The sequence below is a fragment of the Triturus cristatus genome, chromosome 9 (assembly GCF_964204655.1).
Source record: "Triturus cristatus chromosome 9, aTriCri1.1, whole genome shotgun sequence".
Classification (NCBI taxonomy): Eukaryota; Metazoa; Chordata; class Amphibia; order Caudata; family Salamandridae; genus Triturus; species Triturus cristatus.
Window position 1 is genome coordinate 1,162,451,206 of NC_140592.1, and position 19,973 is coordinate 1,162,471,178.

At 46.1% G+C, this 19,973-nt stretch overlaps 1 protein-coding gene across 1 annotated transcript in view; it reads left to right on the forward strand.

Moving 5' to 3' along the window:
* Positions 1-6,509: 6,509 nt before the first annotated feature.
* Positions 6,510-19,973, forward strand: part of VTI1B (vesicle transport through interaction with t-SNAREs 1B) — a 231,541-nt gene continuing 218,077 nt past the window's right edge. Inside the window, exon 1 of the mRNA XM_085627149.1 lies at positions 6,510-6,705. Coding sequence (XP_085483275.1) covers positions 6,609-6,705 — 97 coding nt within the window. The 5' untranslated portion in view covers positions 6,510-6,608. The remainder of the gene's footprint in view (positions 6,706-19,973) is intronic.

The following is a 19,973-nucleotide window of genomic DNA, read 5'->3' on the forward strand; positions in this document are numbered from 1 at the left end:
TGAGGAACTACCAAGGCTCGTGACGATCCATGTAGGGGTGCCTTGGGTTCACTGTAGAGGAGGCCATCCTCCCAGTAAACACTGTAGTTCCCTTCAACGTTCCCTGCTGCCTGGGCTTCGGCCTGTCGCCTCAGCCCCTCAAGGGTAGGGCACTCCCTCTGGCCCTGGCAGAATTCCTCCCTGGACGGGCCTCCCTCCACGTGCCACTCAGCCGGGATGGGTAGGTCCTCCAGGTTGGTAACGTCCCCCTCCGCAGACTCCTGGTCCACCACCTCCGGTGGCCTATCCGTCCTACGGGGTGGAGACGCCGAGGCAGGCTCCTCCTGTCCTCGGTTCTTCCCTTGACTGGCAGCTGGCTGGGCCTTTGTTCCAGGCTCCAGCCGGAATGAACTCCCTCTTCGGGTAGTCGCGGACCTTGTGCTAACACAGGCCCAGTCAGGTGTACCCAGCATCTCGGTGTGAGTCCGGTATTCCACCTCCTTCCAAGCGTTGTGCTCCATGTCATTGCCCAGCAGACAATCGACTGGCACGGCAGGGCTTACGGCAACTCGAAGTGAACCTGCAACCCCCCCCCATTCAAAGGGAACCTCGGCCACGGGATAGTGACCTGTTCTGCGGTCAGCCATCGCGGCTGGGTGGAGTACATCGGGAATTACCTGCTCTGGAGACACCAGCTGGCTACGCACCATAGTCATACTGGCTCCTGTGTCTCTCAGAGCCTCCCCTCTTTGGCCGTTGATGGTGATCCACTGCCCATACTTTGCGGTATTTGCGGGCACCTGGATCTTAGGAACCATCTCCCGTTCTCCCAGGGACACTAGAGTGACACCCGCCCACTCCCTTCCCTTAGTTAAGGGCATCTCCTCCCCGAGCACTACACTAGCTACTCCGGGGGTCTTTCCTCCAGTGGGAGGGGGTGATCGTTTCTGACACTTCGGATCTCCTTTATAGTGTCCAACGCCACCGCACTCGTAGCAATGGACAACCCTTGGCTGCTGACTCTGGCCAGGATTAGGGTTTCTGGGTGGGTTAGCCTTAGAGGTGAATCCTGTTCCCTTCCCTTGGAAGTTATTTTGGGGGCCTTTGGAGAACTCCTTTTTCTTTTCCCCTCCCTCTTTCTTCTGGGGGGCGCCCTGTCCGGCCTTTTGAGTATCCCCTCCAGTCCCCCTTGTGGACACCCGGGTACTAGCCCAAATGTCCGCCTCCTCAGCAAGCTTCCGGGGGCTGGTCAGCTTGCTATCCACCAGGTGTTGCCGCAGTTCAGGGAAACATTTCTCGAGTAGGTGTTCCTTCAGTACTAGGTCAAACAGCTCCTCGTAGTTCCTTACTTCACTGCCCTGAATCCAACCTTCCAGTGCCTTCTTTGCATAGTCCAGGAAGTCCACCCAATTCTGTGTGCCCAGTTTGTGACTACCCCTGAACTTCTGTCTGTACTTTTCAGGTGTTAGTCCAAACTTTCTGATGAGCGCCAGTTTCATGGTGGGGTAGTGGGTCTGCTCATCCTCTTCGAGGGCCAATAAAGCATCCCTACCAGCTGGAGGCATGTACTTATACAATCCCCCTCCCCAGTACTTCACTGGAACCCCATGGGCCCTCAACGAGACCTCATAGGCTGCCAGCCACTTGGCGATGTCGTCACCCGCCCCATAGCTAGCTACTATGTCCTTTGGCAGGTAAGGTTTGGGTTCCCTGGTGGACTCTTGGATTTGGCTGCCACCATTAGGAACAGTTGGTGCTCCAATTCTTAGGATCTGAAGCTCTATCTCTTTCAGTCTTATCTCATGAGCCATCCTCTCTTTCTCCGTCTCATGAGCCAACCTCTGTTCCTCCTTCTCCTTCTCCAGCTTTGCTAAATCCCATGTGAGCTGTCTTTTCTCTCTCCGATCTGCTAACTCCACGCTGGATAAGCCCCCGCTAGAGACAGTGCTGCCCTTCCTAGAAAGTGTCCTGGGCCCTGCTGACAGGTTCCCCACCTCAGGTTGGTACATCTCAGCCCCCTCGGGGTCAGGCTCTCCATCCCTGTCTTCCTCCTCAGCCTTGCTTTCTCGGCGTGCCTCCCCCCAAGCCCTTAAGCTGGTTTGGAGTGCACCCTTCTTTGCTCCTGGGGGACAGTACACCCCCTCCCGCTGGCAAAACTCCCTGAGTTGGGCCACAGTGTACGTTTCTAGATTTTCCAGTACAAACTCCATCTTGCCCACTCAGGTTAGAGGACAGGTTTTGTGCAGTAACAATGTAGGGTGGTACCTTTAGTAATACCTCCTCCCACCACCAGAGTAAATTTGGAAAAAACAAAAACCCACAATTAGGAAGGCCGCTGTGAGAAAACTCCCGGTGTAGGCCTATGGACTACCCACAGTTATTGTTGAGTATACGTAGGCACAGCTCTATCCCACCGCTGCCACCAATTTATGTTGGAAACAGCCCACTCCCACTCCGCAGGGTGGTGGTGGACTCCCCGAACACACTGTGGTAGCTTGGCTCGAGTGGTCAGGAAACAGGCGCAGTGCTAAGCATACAATATACCCATACAAGAACCATGCGTGCATCCGTTCCAAAAACGACTCTACACCGTAAAAATTATGAAAATATTCTTTCTTTATCTTTTTCTCTTAGTTGCTGATTGGAAAAATAAATAGGTCAATCACAATATACAAGTTTCAATTAGTGCAGGTCAAATAAATATTGGCTGTTTGATGAAATAAATAGGGGTGATCATAAATAACAGGGCATAAATACAAGTGCAATATATACAGACAATTAAATACTTTGAGGCAATAAATACTGTACCAATAAATATTGTACACCAACAAGTCCTGTGGACCTATAAATATAGTGCAGCAATAAATAGGTAAAAATTCAATAAATACAGTACCCCCAATAAATAATTAAAAGTATACAGCAACACTCATGTAATCAGATGACACTTCAATTCTTAAGGGCTGATTTGGCCCAGGCACAGCTTGTAGGGTTGTGGAAGGCTTGAGGGGGGGGCTACTCCCTGGCTGGGACAAGGCTGAGGCCTAAGCTGAGGTAGATCAAAGGGGGGAATACCAGTGCCCTGGCTTTCTCTCTCCACACAACCTCTCTAGGTTAGTCCCAGTTCACCCCAGGCACAGTCAGGTTGGTTTCAGCACCTCCCTAGCCCCTTAGAGTAGTCTCTCAGGTCTCCACAGGGCCTTAGGCGCCCTCTACTCCACTTACTGCCCTTTTTCTGATGTTCCGACGCCGCTGGAGTCGTGTCGACGCCGTGAGGCGGCTCCGGTTCGGTCTCGGCGGCCTCGGCACAATGTCAGTTCTTTGACGACGCCGGTAGGCGGTTCCGGTCCGATGTCGGTGGCCTCGGTTCGATCTCGACCTCCGATTCGACGGCGTCGGGCAGTCTCTTCACGATGTCGACTTCGGGCGGCTCCGGTCCGATGGCGCTCTCGGCTCCGATGACGTCGGCCGGCCTGGCCTCGATGTCGACTTCCGGCGACTCCGGGGTGCGATCCTCACCCCCGACCTCCGGTGCTCCTCCACACAGGTTCCGGGCGACTCCGGAGTGCGATCCTCACTCCCGACCTCCGGTTCACCTCTACCTCGGTCTCCGACGACTCCGGAGGGCGGACTTCACTCCTCCGATGACGCCGCTCGCTCGACCTCGGTTCACTCCCTCCTCGACCTCTGGTATTCCTCACGACCTCCGTCGGCGCCCTCTCACGACCTCAGGCGGCTCCGGGTACGACGTCTGCTACTTCAGTCAGCGCCGCTTCTCCACCTCGGGCTCCAGGTCTTCAGGCTACTCGACGCCGGACTCCAGGGAAACCAGTTCTCAGGTCAGAATCTTGCTGTTTTCTTGGTTCTAAGGCCTGTTCCTGCTGTCCAGGTCCTTAGGATAAGTTTCTTCTGTCTTCTTCCCACACAGGGCTATAGGCTGGGATCCATCAGTAGGGACAAGTATCAAGGGTGGGTTTATGGACCCCACTCCAGGCACAAGTTTCCACCCCTGCTGCTTCACTCCTTCCTCCTTCACTGTTGTGCTCCTCTCTCTTCACCAGTCAGGTGCCAACTGCCAGCTCCAACTGCCAACACTCTGTCTTAACCTCCCAACATTCTAAACCGCCTCCAACTGTCACAGAGTTCTGGAATCTCCTGGAATGTTCTGGAAGGTGCTGGTAGGTTCCAGTGGATGCTGGTGATGTCACAGGTGGCCACCATCTTGTGCTCCAGGCCCTCAGACAGAAGTTTCAGGGGTAGCTAAAATGGCTCCCTGAATCTGCAGCAACACTAAAAAGTCTGGTGGTTCCCAAAAAGGAAAAATTCAAACAGGGGTTGAGGCAAAAGTGGGACAAAATAAATAATGATGAGGAGGGACCACCCAAAGGGCTGACAGGTCTAACAGGTTGCATTTGGTAAAACAGCTGGCTTAACACGCTTCACGAGTTTAGCCTCAAAGACTGCTTAGCCTACGCTACCACTAGGGCAGCTAGTCCGAAAGGGTTGACTTACAACCACACCATAAGGGTTGCTTGGCATGGTACAAGGTGATCACTTTAACTAGTGAGCATCATATACCAGGCCAACTTCTCACAACACATAATACTTCTCCCACAACTTGCGCCACTTTTACAGTCTCTACTGGGCTATGCTGGGTCTGATGGAGTTGAGACACACCCTTGATTAAAGACGTGCAGCAAGTTGGAGAAGACTGGTTCTGTGGAGGAGATGGTAGAACAATAGAGTGAAGCGGAGAAGCGTTTGGTACTACCAACGGCTCTATTAACCCAGCCTCTGTCACGGGCATTGTTGGAGCCCTTGAAAGCCCATTTACACTGAAAGCTCCTTGCTTAGCTGCGCAGTTCGACCCTCTTTGGTTGGTATCATCGCTTGTTGGAGTATTTATAATTCGCCTCGAGGGCATAGGTTTAGAAAAGAGGGGGTACTGCTTAGGACTCAATTGATTCTCGGCACCAACTATGGTCCCAACAATAGTGGCGGAATTGACCATATTGTCTAATTTATCCAATTTGTCCTCTTTGTTATTCACCTCAACTTTCTCAATTCCTTCAACTCTATCTCCAACTATCAATCCACTCAATTCCGCCGATAGTTCAGATAATGACTCTGCATCTACTGCCTCATCGTCCTCCTCCTCCTCAAAATCTTCCTCCCCCATTAACTTATTTGAAATACGATGCTTATTTTGTCTATATTTTTCCGCTGCTTTAAGTTTTTGGGCGTTTCTTTGTTGCACCTTTCTGGTGGTTTTTTTCTCGCCTTTGCAGGCAGGTACTGGTGTGGCCACCGATGTAGATTTTAGGAGTTCTCTCGCCAAGTCTGTTTTAACCTGTCTGCCTCTGCCTCTCGCTGCCATAACTGCGGAGGAGATTATAATAGGCAGCAACAGTTAGAGGAAAATAGGAGGACAAAAAAAAAAAAAAATTACTGAAACACTTCACGGTTTCTCCTCCTCTCCCCGAGCACAGGAAACAGACAAAAGATTCCAATTCGCAAGCAGCGCCAAGACGCCAGGAGTATCAACGGGTTCACGTCAGCCGAACATCCTCCTACTACTATACTTGATGAAAATTTTACAGGTAATTTACAAGTTTCAAACGTAAATTTAGACCTGAAATCTGTTCTTAGTAAAAATTGTGAAGTGCTTAGGGAACACATTAGCTGTGTAAAGGGATTTGAACACTTGATTAAGTTAAAGGAGGGATCAATACAAGTAACACACAAGGTGAGACCAGTTCGACTTTCTGTAAGGAAAGAATAAAAAAAATTATTGGACAAGCTTTGCAAAGAAAGTGTGATTTAGTCAACGTACTCAACAAAATGGGTTTCGGCCATTGTGGTTTCTAAAAAAGAAAAATGGCGACATTAGATTGTGCGCAGACTGATGGTCATTAAACAGGAACATTGTTGTGGATTGTCATCCACTCCCTAAAATTCAAGAAATTTTGGCATTCACTTCAGTTTCCAAATACTTCTCGTTGATTGACCTCAAGTCAGCGTACCATCAGATACAGTTAGCAGAAGAGTCATTGCGGGCACATTCCTTGACTTAACAATGTTGTTTGTACTTTTTATTTAACAAAGGGGGAGATCTAGTGTCTTTAAGATTTTGAGCGCTAGGACTCTCATGGTGCTTGGTGGATTTTAAACAGGAATTAGGCAAACTGCTGGGAGGTGTTTAGGTGTGGTTATTAAAGTCACGACCAATGCGTGCAGTTGTGTGATGTACAGAGCTGAGCTCCTGTGTGGCGTGTTTCATTTGCATGCTCACAGGCTAGGGAGGACGCTACAAATATGATAGTATGGATTATTAAAAAATAATTCAAGTAACAATGCACTGTAAATAGTTCCCTAAAAACAACAGTACATAATTAACACCATAATAATGCCACGTTGAGATTCTACCTGTGCTGAGAATCTGCACCATTTCAAGATGGCCGCCCCTTTCGCTGGCAGGGTTGTCTTCTGCGAGGCAGGCTCTTCTGTTAAATGACTGGTGGTCAGGTGGTTGTGGCGTCACGTGAAAGGAAGTACGGCTGCTTGTTGTGCTGACCAGTGCAGGATAGAGCTGTGAAAGCAGAGGGAATTTCTGGCACTGTTCAAATGCAGCCATGTCCTCCGAGCAATATGAGAAACTGCAGGAGATCTTTACTGGAATTTACGACGATTTACAGAGACTCCCAGGAAGGATACAGGACAGCCAGGGAGGTGAGTAAAGCTGCCTTTTGCGAAGGAGAAGAAGACGAAATGGGTCATGAGAGCAGCACCATAGGCTGAGGCTAAAGGTACCAAGGGGGAGTTGTATAAATACCGTGGCGGCGGGGAGTGGTGCACCAGGGATTTAGGTATAGTACCAACAGGGAGGGAGCGAGTGTGTGTTGTAGTCTATAAATTGGTATTCAGGAAATTTTACTGGGCCGAAGCACCACGGAAGTTGTAATAAGTGCCTGAAAGGATGTTAGCAGAAGAGCACCAGTGGTTTATGAGGACCGGTACATCATTGATTTGAGAATGAGATCAGTGTAAGCTTGGGGACCGAGAATTTCCAGGGCAGGTATAATTTGTGCACGATGTCTGGAAAGACGAGGCACAGGCGTTTTAGGTGTTTAAAGAGAGAAACAGTTTTTCCTCAATCCCCAGCACTATTGTGTTGTACTGCAGGATTTATATAGCACTTACAACCTCTAAGGGTGGGGGGAGGGCATGGAAGCACTTGCTTACATGGGTAGCACTCTACACTGTTTTAGGTGCGTGGCTGGAAGGATGTTGTCTTTGTTTTGATTCTATGTAGGAAGTGTGTGACATGGATATTTTATTATCATCCCACATTTGAGTCTCTGGGTTTCATTTATGAAGTGTTCCTGTTATTAAATAAGATACTCCGCCACATCTGCTGTGCGCTTGGCAAGCAAAGACCAAACCTGCTTGATGTACCTTTGCGATTTACTTCTGTGCTGTAACACTGGAACACAGTAATGAACACAGCCGTGGAACACTCACTCTTCATAATATAGATCCAGTAATATACTGACAGGCATGGACAATTGTGGACTATAGATTACAGCAGCTCCACCAATTCAGGAGTGTCAAACCCCAAGAGCCATCACATCGAAAAAGATGTAAATCTTCATATGACCGCGATGAGCATGAAGTGATTTTATCCTTTGAATCTTATTTTTTTTTTTTATCAAACGCACTTAATCTTACCTACCCTCCACAACACATTCACACCGCAACACTAAATAAACTAGGATAACGGCAAAAAGTAGCTACCTGCATAATAAAAACAAACAGTGAAAGTAACATGTCCAGGACCTTCGCTCTACCACTGCACTCAAAATAGCCACTCAGAAATCACCTGTGCTCTATATCCAAACACAACTATAAAAGGTCTTCTCTCCACTCAACAAACTGATAGAAATTGCTCAATTATATGTGCATGCTTTGCAAAAACGGAAAACTTGTATACCCACTTATCATGAAATGCACCATACTGGACATGGCACAGGTGATGCGTGGACAGACTCTGGGCGTTATTAGGAAAGTGGGCATTAGCATAGATTTGGACAATCTATGCAAGATGGCTAAGGCAAAGGGATTGCCTGGACAGTAGAGGTACCAGAAGATGAACACAGTAGGATAGGGTGCTGAATGCAAGGGGTGCTTCCGGAAAGATAAGGACTAGAGAGGTCAGAACATGCTCCAGCGTTCACAGCAAGTATTTATTGATGCACTAGCAGGCAATAGGATGGTCCACTTTCCATTATCACTCTGCAGGACACTTACACTGTGTGTAGACACTTTGCATGCTTGGAGAGTTTTTGGGCGCAGATCAAGACACTTTGCCCACAAGACCACTTTCAGATCATGTTTATTGGAATGCAAGGGGGATGATTTGGAGTCATGGAGCTAATTTTTGTGGTTAAATTCCAAAACCCTCTCCCCAAATCAAATATTTAAAAAAAGATATATCTTGGTTGCCTATTGAGGTTATGGAGTGTGAGTACTGTTTAATACTGTATTTGTGTTCTGAGCTCTTTACCACCAACTGGATGAAGAATTGATTGTTCGCTTTTGGAACTTGTAGAGAGACAAATTTACAATAGGAATAACTCCATCATCAAAATAGAATGAAATACTCTTAAGGCTTGAAACGCCAGTGGTACACAGCATACACAACTGTCAGTGCTTAGTAATGACCTACTGCCACAGGACCCAAAAAAATAATATTTCAATCTACTTCTGCCTTTTCCCTAGTAGATGAAAATATTTTGACTCAGTCACTCCATTCCCAAGGTTGGAAGATACCACCACTAGGCTTAACTTCTGATCCTGGTTTTACCGATTTACCTAAAATTCCTGGAAACAATGAATTATAAATCTGGCGGGCGCACAACACAGACATGTTCCCTTGGGGATGGTAGTCTCTTGGCCTTTCTATCAGAATCACTGCCATCCCAGTTGTGGGCTGGTTGTGAATTCTGCAACCAAGAGGATGTTGTTTCAGTTCCGGCCTTCCCATTTGCCAAAATTATGTAAGCTTGGTAATGCGCAGTTTAACTCATTCCTCTGACCGCATTTTTGTCCAATATTGTACTTATTTAGTATCAAGATAAAAAATGCTAGTATGTTTCCAGTTAAAAAAAAAAATGGACTGGATATTTTCCTCATAGGGAGGGTGGGTAGAAAGTGCCCATTTTCCTGGTATATCCACCAAAATATAATGTGATAATGTAATGGCCTTTAAACAAGCAGTACTGCATTACAGTCTTGGGTTTCCAGCTTACCAAACTGTTTGAAATTAAACAAATCACACTATCCTGTGCCTCTGTCCCCTAATTTGACTAAAGTGTGTGTCCTTACAGAGGTATTATTGGAAAAAATAAATACCGAATGCATATTTCCAGCATAGACCTCTACCATGATTTTCATTCACACATTAAAGATTCTGTAACTGCAGGTGCCTCCATTCGCTATTAGCACCTTGAAAAGCAACCCTATCTCTGAAGCTGCATTGTGCAGGGTCCCTTCTGTGCTGCAGCTCCTCCCTTCTAGTTGGACATGGGCACTGCCTTCACAGCTACCAGACGACTAAAACAGTGAGATGTGAACACACTGCTAGGTTGCATCAGGTGTACGGTCAGAACCTAGCTATGTGCAGTTAAGCTGGGTTTTTGGTGTCCAACACCAGCTGAGTGCAGGCAATGGAACACTGAACACCAAAATGCAGGAGAAACCTGCCCAAAAAAATTAGATGGCTAAACTAGTAGATGCCCAGAGACATGCATGAATTTGAGGCCAGAGGCACAAGGGTGTGGCAGATTGTTTGAGGATCCTGTCTAGTCTTATGCGAGAAGAGGGTTGTTGCACAGTGTTGTGAAGAAGGGTGAGAAAGGTTTGGGATCTTTTTGGATCAATCAGTTGGTGCTTCAGGTTGTATGGGAAAGCCAGTAAAATGAGTCTGTGTTGATTATGTAGTCTGATTATTGAACTTAGTATGGGTTTGTGAATAATATTCAAAGGTTTGAGGCTTTCCGGGAGTGGGATTTAGGGATGTTTCCTTAATGTATGGGTGATATGGTTGAATTGTCATTCGCCTGTGGTTTGTGTGAAAGCAAAGAGATTCTGAAGTTTTGGAGAGAGTGGGGGATGGAACTATCTACTTGCCTTTCATCCGGGTAGCTTACAATATGCTGTTGTAACTCGCCACCACTGCTGAAACTTAATTTGGTTTGTAGGTATTGAGTTTTAGATAGGTGGATGATATCTAAGATTCAAGGTAATGTTGGTAGTCTTTTAGTAGACACATTAAAGTAAAGTTGTGTTGTTAGTTACAGCAGATGTCCCAATTGGAGAGGCACATTGCCAAGGGCCCCATTTTCATGATGTATATCAAGAAGATAAGGATTGATTCTTGGGGAGTATATTTACATGGACCTGATAAGTATATTGCCAGACTGCAGGAAATTCAGAATACCACTCGCTAACTACTTTCTGGTCTCTAGAAGGGTGGCCATGTGACTGATACTTTATTTTGAATCCTTCCATTGATTGTCCGTTACAGACATTTAGGTGTAAATCTCTCAGCTGTAAATAGAAGCAAACATGGCTCAGGCCAATTTGGCACCTTGTATCTGCAATATTTATCCTGCCACCTCACAAGGACCCTGCCATTTTGACCTTGTTTTAATTGTCCATTTTGGAGAGCACTGGACTTCTGAGGGCCGTCTATTAACATTATGTTAGATAGTCAGCTGAGCTCTGGTTCTTGGCAAACGGAAAGGCACCATAAACCGAGTTCTTGCTGTACACCCATAAGATAGGAAAGGGCAGTACCCTTCATTTAATGTAAACACATATACAATCTTATTGGGATAACCGCATTTTTGGTTTATGTCAAGGTCTCATAGGTTTGCTTTTTCTAACATAAACATTTTTATTGTTTAATGTATAGAACATTAGTACACAGGCCATAGTATATGAAATACAAGAATCCACTGTCACTTGGCACAGTACACAAGGTTTGCTTTTTCAGTTTAGTTTGAATGTTAAGCTGTGATGTAATAAAATCAATCCTGCCTCCTTAGTGTCCAAATCCTGTGGCCCTAAGTAAAGCCCATCACCAACCATGACAACCACCTGACCGATTGGAAAACTCTCACCAAAAAAGAGACAGCAATGATCATGCAGACCATCCATTTAGGGGCCCCAACAGATCCTTGTCCCCACCACGTCTACCACCTTGGAGCATCTCCAATCCGCAACATCCTTACCCACATCATCAACCCCTCAATCACATTGCCACATTTCTGGTAGACTGGAAAGGTACAGCGGTCAGTGTCCCCCTCGAGAAGCTGTCAGCTGACCCGAGCCAAATGAGCAACTTCCGACTAATCTCCCTGCTTCCCTACCCAGCCAAGTTGATAGAGAAGGCCATCAACAAGGAACGCATAAGCCACCTTGAACTACACCACCTACTTGACAACACTCAATCAGGTTTCAGAAAAACACTGCACCGAAATTGCATTCATCACAGCCACTGATGATATCTGAAACATCCTGAATAGAGGAGAAACAGTGGCCCTCCTCCTGCTTGACCTCTCTGTGGCATTCAACACAGTCTCCACAACAATCTCATCAGAAGACTCCACGAGACTGGCATCCAAGGACCCGCACTCAAGGACCCGCACTCAACTGGATCTGCTACTTTCTTATGGGAAGAACCCAAATAGTCAGACTGACACCCTTCACATTGGAGACCAAGAAACTGATTTGCGGAGTCCCCCTAAGATCGTCCCTCATGTCAATCCTGTTCAACGTCTACATGACACTGCTCGCCAACATCATCTGATCCCAAGGCATCACCATCCTCTCCTACGCCGATAATACTTAACTCATCATCTCCCTTATGGACAAGATAACCACCACCAGAACCTACTTCACCAACTGTATGACCATGGTAGCAGATTGGATGAGAACCAACTGCTTGAAGCTCAACTCTGGCAAGACTGAAGTACTGGACTTCGGAAAACAGATCTTCTTTTGGGATGCCACCTAGTGTCTGACAGAGCTAGGACCAACGCCCACTGACCATGTCAGAAATCTGGGAATCATTGTGGACAACAAGCTCAACATGACGGCACTAGTCAACACAGTGAGCGCTGCCTGCTTCCACATCCTATGTATGCTTCGAAAGATTTTAAAGTGGCTGCCACAGGACACCAGACAGACATTCACGAAAGCACTCATTGCAAGGAGACTCAACTATGGTAATGCATTCTATGTCTGAATCTCCAAGCAGCTCCTGCACAGACTTCAGACCATCCAGAAAGCCACCGGAAGAACAATACTCTACCTCCCACATTTCACCCCAACTCGCAGAACTACACTGGTTCCCAATCCACAAATGCAGCCAATTGGAACTCCTCATGCACACTCATACAAAGGCTTGCACAATACCGGACTAGCATACCGGAACTGCTGCATCCATGCTCACCAACCTTCCAGACCCCTACGCTCGGACTCACTCTCACTCACACACACCCTGCGTTCACAAAAGCAAAGGAGGAGGTCACTTGTTCTCCTCCTTTGTACCCAAAACATGGAATGACCTCCCAAAATACATTAGAGACCTCTCTTCACTGCTTGTGTTCTGCAAGAAGCTGAAGACCTGGCTCTTCGAATAATTCTGCAAGGACCACTCGCCTACTCATCTGCTCAAGCATGTAAATATTCTCACGGGTGATAAGGGCGCTATATAAATCGACACAACATATTCTTCTGAGTCTCTTGTTTTTCCAGCACTCCCTTCTGCCTGCATCTTTGGCCCTGACTTGAGGGTGTTTTGTGATGGTTGATAGATGGACTACCATGTTCCTAAAGTTCTCGAGGGAATTTCCAGCTGTTTAGATGTGTACATTTGTCTCAATCACCCTGTCATCTATGTCACTAAAGTCTTGTCAGATTGGGGTCATATCCAGGCAGATATTGTGTATTGTGCCTTGGAGTGAGAGTAGAGTTTCTTTAGGGCCTGTAAGATGACTTCTGTAGCAGTAACTGCGAGGCTGGCCTGGCCTGCTGCTGACGCCAGAAGGATTGGCCTGTCCTCTTAGTTCTCCATCATGATCTGTTGCATTGCCAAGGGTGCTTTCCTCCGGAGGTTGGTTGCAGAGAGCCTCCACGTATAGTTAAGGTCAATTATTTATTGGGAGGACAACAGTCAGATGACTTGCAGACTTTTCAGATCTTGCCTACCCCAGAGTCCCAAGGGTTCTGGGTGGAAACCATCCACTACTTGGTACAGTGTTCCTTACTGTAGACACTTGCAGTATTTTTATTTTATACAACTGAACAATCAGCACTAAGGAAGTCATGCATGATGCAGTTACAGAAGTAGAACTCAAATTGTTGCAAATATAATCATTATCATTGGACCCATTTCCCTCTCCCGACCAATGAGCCATTAAAAGCCAGGATATGTAGGTAGCAACTGTCCTCGTTGTGAGGGGACTGTGTCCCAGACCAAGAAACGGTTGTCAGGAAGCTGGTGGAATAGTCTTATGAGACGTTATAGCTTCAGGTCTCTGTCGGAGTCTCCTGCGTTGTGTGACCGGTGGACTGCTGCGTCTCGTCCCCTCTATCCAGCCCAAAGTGTTTTCTCCATGGGTCCCATATCCTGTGAAATTTCTTCGGGCACCCCCTGCTACGATATGTGACTTACTCGGCCGTCATGTACATGTCCATCCCCTTAGTCCATTACTGTATGGACGGACTGTTGGCCACTCAGTTCCTAGCTATGTCCCGTTTGGCCACCACCATCCCCAACGAAGCAAAGATCAACTGGGTCCTAGTGACATCCACTTCACTAGGGATCCCCAGGAGCACAAATTTGGGTTCCATTGGTAATGTCACTCCCAAGACCGTTCCCAGTAAGCCAATCACTTGCGTCCAGTATGGCCTGAGTGAAGGGCAAGCCTAGATTTTATAGTAGAAATCTTTGTTGGTGATCTTGCACATCAGACACAGCGGCGACTCTGCTCTCCCCATCCTATGGAGTCTTTCCCTGTCATAATAAGCTCGATGCAATAGTCTGAATTGAATTATTCGAAGCCAAACCTTAATGGCCACCTCTCTGGGATGCATCAATGCCGCCTCCCAATCGATATTCTCTAGGGAGACCTAGCAAGCCGTTGGGAAGATTATTATTGATGGTTTTATATGTGAAGGAGACTGCCTTACCAATAAGTTCCTCCTGTAGGAGCAGTTCCTCCTGTAGGAGCCTATCTTCTAGGGGAGCGTATTCCGCGAGTTGCTCATGGGGGATGTTTTCCGCCTGCGACGCGTGTCACAGTTGTGCATACTTAAGGAATTGAGAATCAGCCATATTATATGACACTTGCAGTATTTGAAGCATCAATGGATTGTTGTAGATTGATATATTCCCTGGTCAGTGCCCGGTTGATCTTTCTATATTGATAATCACCCTTTTCTTTCAATTATGAGCAAGGTTAACATGGTGCCCATGAGGGAGGTTGAGTAGGGGGCAGGGGTTCAGAGTCTCACCTTTCTTTACTGTGTTATGCCTTCTCTACAGTACTTGACAGTGGAAGACACGCACCCTCTTTTTGTGACTCAGCTTTTTGCAGGCCACACTAAAATATACCTCCTGCTATTCCATTAATCTACAGTGATTCCAAATTTCCACTGTCCCTGCAGAGTGTATTTCTGTCACCTTGAGTGGCATGACTTTTCCTCCAGTATATATCCCATCAATGGGTCTCTCCCCTTCCCTGCTCAGCTGGCAGTGAAACCATATCCTACTGCAAAAGGTGCAGCCACCACTGTATTTGTTCTTGTGTACCTGCTGAACTTAAGTGACTGTCAGCCCCACACGCTTATCCCATAGGAAGGAGGGCAGCTTTTAACAAGATATTTCTGATGCTCTATTTGGAGGCCAGGCTCTTCTAAATTGTGTTAAGGGCCTTTAAGCTGCGCTGCCCCCTTCCCCAAATGTTCACCTGTTCAGGTTGTGTTGTAATGTCCATTGTTTCTCTGAGGCACAGAAGAAGTCTCCAGACAGTGTGGTTTGCTTTGGGCGTCTGCCTTTAGATGCTGCTGTGTTTGTATTCCCAGGGCATCGAGGTCCTGACTGGAGGTTTCCTGGGCCACATTTGCCCTGTAGCGAGCTCCCAGGCTGCAAGGCCTTGAAACTGGTTCAGGGCCTCGAGGCTTGGAAGTGGGTATGCTCTCCTCGCCCTCCCCATCTCACTAGGCCTTAAGTAAGTTACGGCCAAAGCTCCAACTCTTCACTGCTATCAGCCATGCCTTTTTTAGCCCTCACACTGCAGGCACCAGAGGGACTTTGTTGCAGGTCGTAGTTCAGAAAATGTTCCACGGTATCCAGGGGCACTTCTTGGATTTTTGGGGTCTTGGGCAGAAATGGAACATGCAGGGCCCCTCTAGTTTGCTTACAAAGTGACATCACTGGCAGCGACATCCCAGGAAGTGCCATCAATTCACTGATAGTCGTCTAGCCTCGCTGAAGCAACTTTCCTGATGTGAATATCAGTAAAAAAATAACATAAATAATAAAAATAAGGGCAAATATTTGAAAGTTCTATTTAGTGGGAGTACATTATATTAGTTAAAGGATTGGCCTAGGTCTCTCCAAAATATATATCTTTATTCAAATGTTTTAAGAGATATTTTCCAGACTAGTGCATTTGTTTTTTGTGCCATCTATATAGCTCAACCCTAGCCAAAAGGCAGCTGAGAGCTGTACATGGTTTATTTTGTGTTTCTCAGCAGAGCAAAATAACAAACATTTCAACAGAACTTCTTGGGATATAACTACAGAGAACAAAAAATGATTCCCTGGCAGATTAAAATCTCTCAAATTGGAAGTGCACCGAGTATAAAGGCCAAGGTGAAGGGACTATGATATAAATACATGATAGAATGTATTCATATAGCTGCTATCTGTAAATTTAAAATTGGGGAAACCAAGAAAAGCTCCTTCTCTGATTGTATCTCCCAAGCTTTGACCCTGTCCAAAGAATTATTCCATTATGTATCAGAACTGCAGTCTCCTTCAGCTGCCTTATAATACTCCTAACATCTGCATGATAACATTACTCCATTCTTCTTCAACAAGATTTTACTAATCCGTACCAGCATCCAGAGAGAAAAAAGTCCTACACCTGATAACCTTTCTAAGACAACACACAGCATTCAAACTGTGATTACTTCAATTGTTTTCAAAGGTAGAATTGGACCAATCCCGATGCAGTGTTCAGCTGCATCGGACTGGCTTATGCCCAGTTAACCATACTTTTCAGTTTCTCCAAACCTCAACGGCTTGGCTTTGTTTAACTGTTCTTTAGGGCAAGGTTTGCCCCCACCCTGTGAAACAACGGCACTGTGAAATCCATTAAAAAAAAGTTAACCCACAAGATTTCAACCTTCACCCAATTTCCCGTCTACCATTCCTCAGCAAACATTTGTAAAACCTGTTTTTAAACAGCTCCAGTAATTTGTTGAAGTCATCAATCTCTTGCTTACCTTCCAAGCTGAATTCTGATCAGGACATGTAAGAAAGTGCCCTCTTTTTGCATGGTTGCCCCCACTTTTTGCTGAACTGCTGATGTGCTTTGACTGAGTATGCCCTGAGTTCCTGATAAACAGGTACCCAGGGCCTATGTTCTTTATCTAAACTGCATTGAAGACAAACCCAATTTGCATTCTTTGGCCACAGGTCAGTCCCTTGTAAATGGTACCACTGGTACCAAGGGCAGTGTGACCAGGGAAGGCCTCTAAGGGCTGCAGCACTTATTGTGTCACACTTAGAGGCCCTGTACCTTTAGAGAGAGACACACACACACACAAACTCCATGCTGCGTGTTTTGGTGAAGAGTTGACATGGCACACATCCCCATCGAACTTGCCGGTGTTAAGATTGAAAATGAACTTTAAAACAATTTACTTATTATTCAGTGTTTTACAAAAAAGTCACATTTATTGTGTTGATAGAATGTATTTTATATTACGAGCACAACTAGCCACTAGATGTATTAGAGAAACCCGACAACACATGTTTTAGTTGCAGCCCCATAAGTTAGCTGCATTATGGGAATGCAGTCAGGTACCTGATAGGCAGTGAACAAGCAGATTAGATGGCGGGAAAAGGCTAATTAGTTAGCCAATCAGGAGGGATTAGAATGGGTGAATTTGGTTTAAAATAGGGGTGGGATGTGAAGGCACACAATTATTATTCGAACCGTGAAGGGGATGCAAGAGTTTCAGTGTTTGCGGCAGGTACGTGAATTGGTGCGATGTGAAGTTCAAACAGGGTTAAACTGACCTGTTATTGTGGATTTTGGCAACCCATAGCACAAGATGATTGTAAAAATATGAAAGAAGTCGGATGTTCTGATTAGATAAGGGATAGTAGGTTGAGTCTAAGTGCATGAATGAGTTAGATCGAGAATATTCTAGTTGACAGGAAGTTTGTGCAAAGCGTGAAGGGAAGTGGAGGGATAGAATTGTAAAGAATTTCACGGGGAGATGTGTGGCACGGAAACTGTTTTAAAACAAGTTAGACGATGGTTGTGGAGGAGTAGAGGGGGGAGGGGTTAAGGTATTAACACGGTGTAACAGTAGGAATATTTGGCAAGACGCCCAGAGAACCATCATTTGCATAGTTCACGTAGGAATTCAATATGGGGGAACACGAGAGGGTTAGTATATTAACATGGCATTCTGGCAGATTGTATATGTATTATTTAAGCTGAATAATAATAGTCAATATAGCAATGGTTGTTTGTTTTATTGTCGTTTACAGTGATCCCTGACGAAGGGCACTAGTTGCCCGAAATGCATTGTGTATTTTTAATAAAACACTGTCTTGGACGAATCATGCATCAGTCGTGTTTTTTGCAAGAGGTCCGGAGGGGCACAGCTAAAGCATGGGAAACCTGGAAAATGGCATAATATTCCGCGTGTGGAGCAAAGAATAAAATTCATGTTGAAGAGAGGATGAAAAGAAATGTGAGGAATATAACGAACAAATTGATTAATATGAAAGAGAAACTGACCTAATCGACAATCCGGCACAACGTTGCTGTGCTACTGGAGGGGGCGAGATGACGCCCCCCTTAATAAGTTGTGTCTTTTGGGCATGGCACCATTCCAGTGTGCACGCATTCTTGGAATAACATTGGATAAAGCAGAGAAAAACATGAAGAGCAGGTGTGCATCTCATTACTGTAACTGACACATCCCTGTGTGCCATGCCAGCAGCCTCCTGCCCTGGCATAGGTAAGCCACTGCTCTAGCTGGGTGCACTATACCAGTGGTGAGGGTACAGGTGCATGAGCCCTGTACCCCTACAGTGTCCATGTCAATTCTTAGACATTGTAAGTGCAGTGATGCCCTTAAGAGTATATGGTGCTGGGAGTTTGTCATTACGAACTCCACAGTACCATAATGGCTTTACTGAAAACTGGGTTGCTTGGTATCAAACTTCTCAGCACATTAAACCAGACACCCCTGCACCCAAAGTCCCACGGCCTTGGATGGCCCAACCGACAGCGTCCCAGCATCCCCAGGCATCTCAACATACCTCGCCAAGTGGTGCTCACCTTCAGAAGATCTTCGTCCCGAGCCTGCAGTCTTTGTTGACACCGGAGAATCCCCATTGAAATCAACAGGGCACCCGATGCCAAAACAGCACCCTGCACCGAGCCGCCCCTGTCCCGCTGCGGGTATACTTTGGGTGCTAATTCGGACTCCCCTATGTCCTGAGCCTAACACCAGGAGCTTTGCTCCCACAACTCTGTGGCCTGCTCGTGGGCAGCCACCAACCGGAGGCCCCCTATCCTCCATTGGCTAACATTTGGCCTCCGCACTCTACACCCGGCTGCCCTAGTGCGGCTGAGGGTGCTTTGAGACTGCATCCTCGACCCTGGGGGAATCCTTGTTCCAACCCCAGAAACTCCACCCCAAAGACCGAGTACTTGCCTGTTAACCGATAACTTCATTTCTCTCCATAGGAATACATTGACTGTTTTCCCTTTAAGTGTGGAGTTGATTTGTATGAAAACCTGAAAAACTACAACTGTACAAAACTGAGTTTACTTAACTTTTCTCTAGGAAATGCCCCAGTGTGATATCCAGGCATATCACACTGAGTAGAAAAAGTAACTTAAAAAGTAATCTGAAAAGTAATTTCGACATTTTAACTTGCCTGTATTTCAACCAATTGCATTTGAACTTGCATTCAATTGTAAAACATTGCATATGGTTTTGCTAAGCATTTATTTCACTTACCTGTGCCAGGCTTGGCTTGGTTCTAGAAAAAAATAACTTATCAATATTTTTATACAAACAAAATTTGTCTGAGTTCAGTTTATGAGTGTGTGACATCATTTGCTGATTGAGTGTTTACAGCAAATGCTTAAGACTACCCTCTGATAAAGTCTTACTGCTCGCCCACACTACCACAAATAGAGAGTAAGGTGCTATCTACTTTTACCTCTGCCTACCTTTGGGGTTCCACTGGACTCTGTGCACACTATACCTCATTTTGCTATAGTATATACAGAGCCAGCTTCCTACAGAACACTACAGAGCTGATGAGCCTGTTGGTTTTGGATGATCTTCGACATCTGGTCGACAGTTAGGATTTTGGGGCTCTGGTACATTACATGTCACCAGTCTTCAATACCATAAATTATTTGATCCTAAAAAAAACCTAGATGAAGTGGGTTTGGGGCTGGCCTGCCAAGTCATTAAACAGATTACATTATTTCTGTCTGATCTGCAGCAGATCACACTATGTCACTACCTTTTTATTCTAAACCTAAGCAACTGAACTGTGGTGTCCCTCATGGGTCAATCCCGTCCTTGCTGCTTTTTAATCCACGCTCCTACAACACCTAGGGGTCAATTTGTATATCTATGTGGATGACACTCCATCA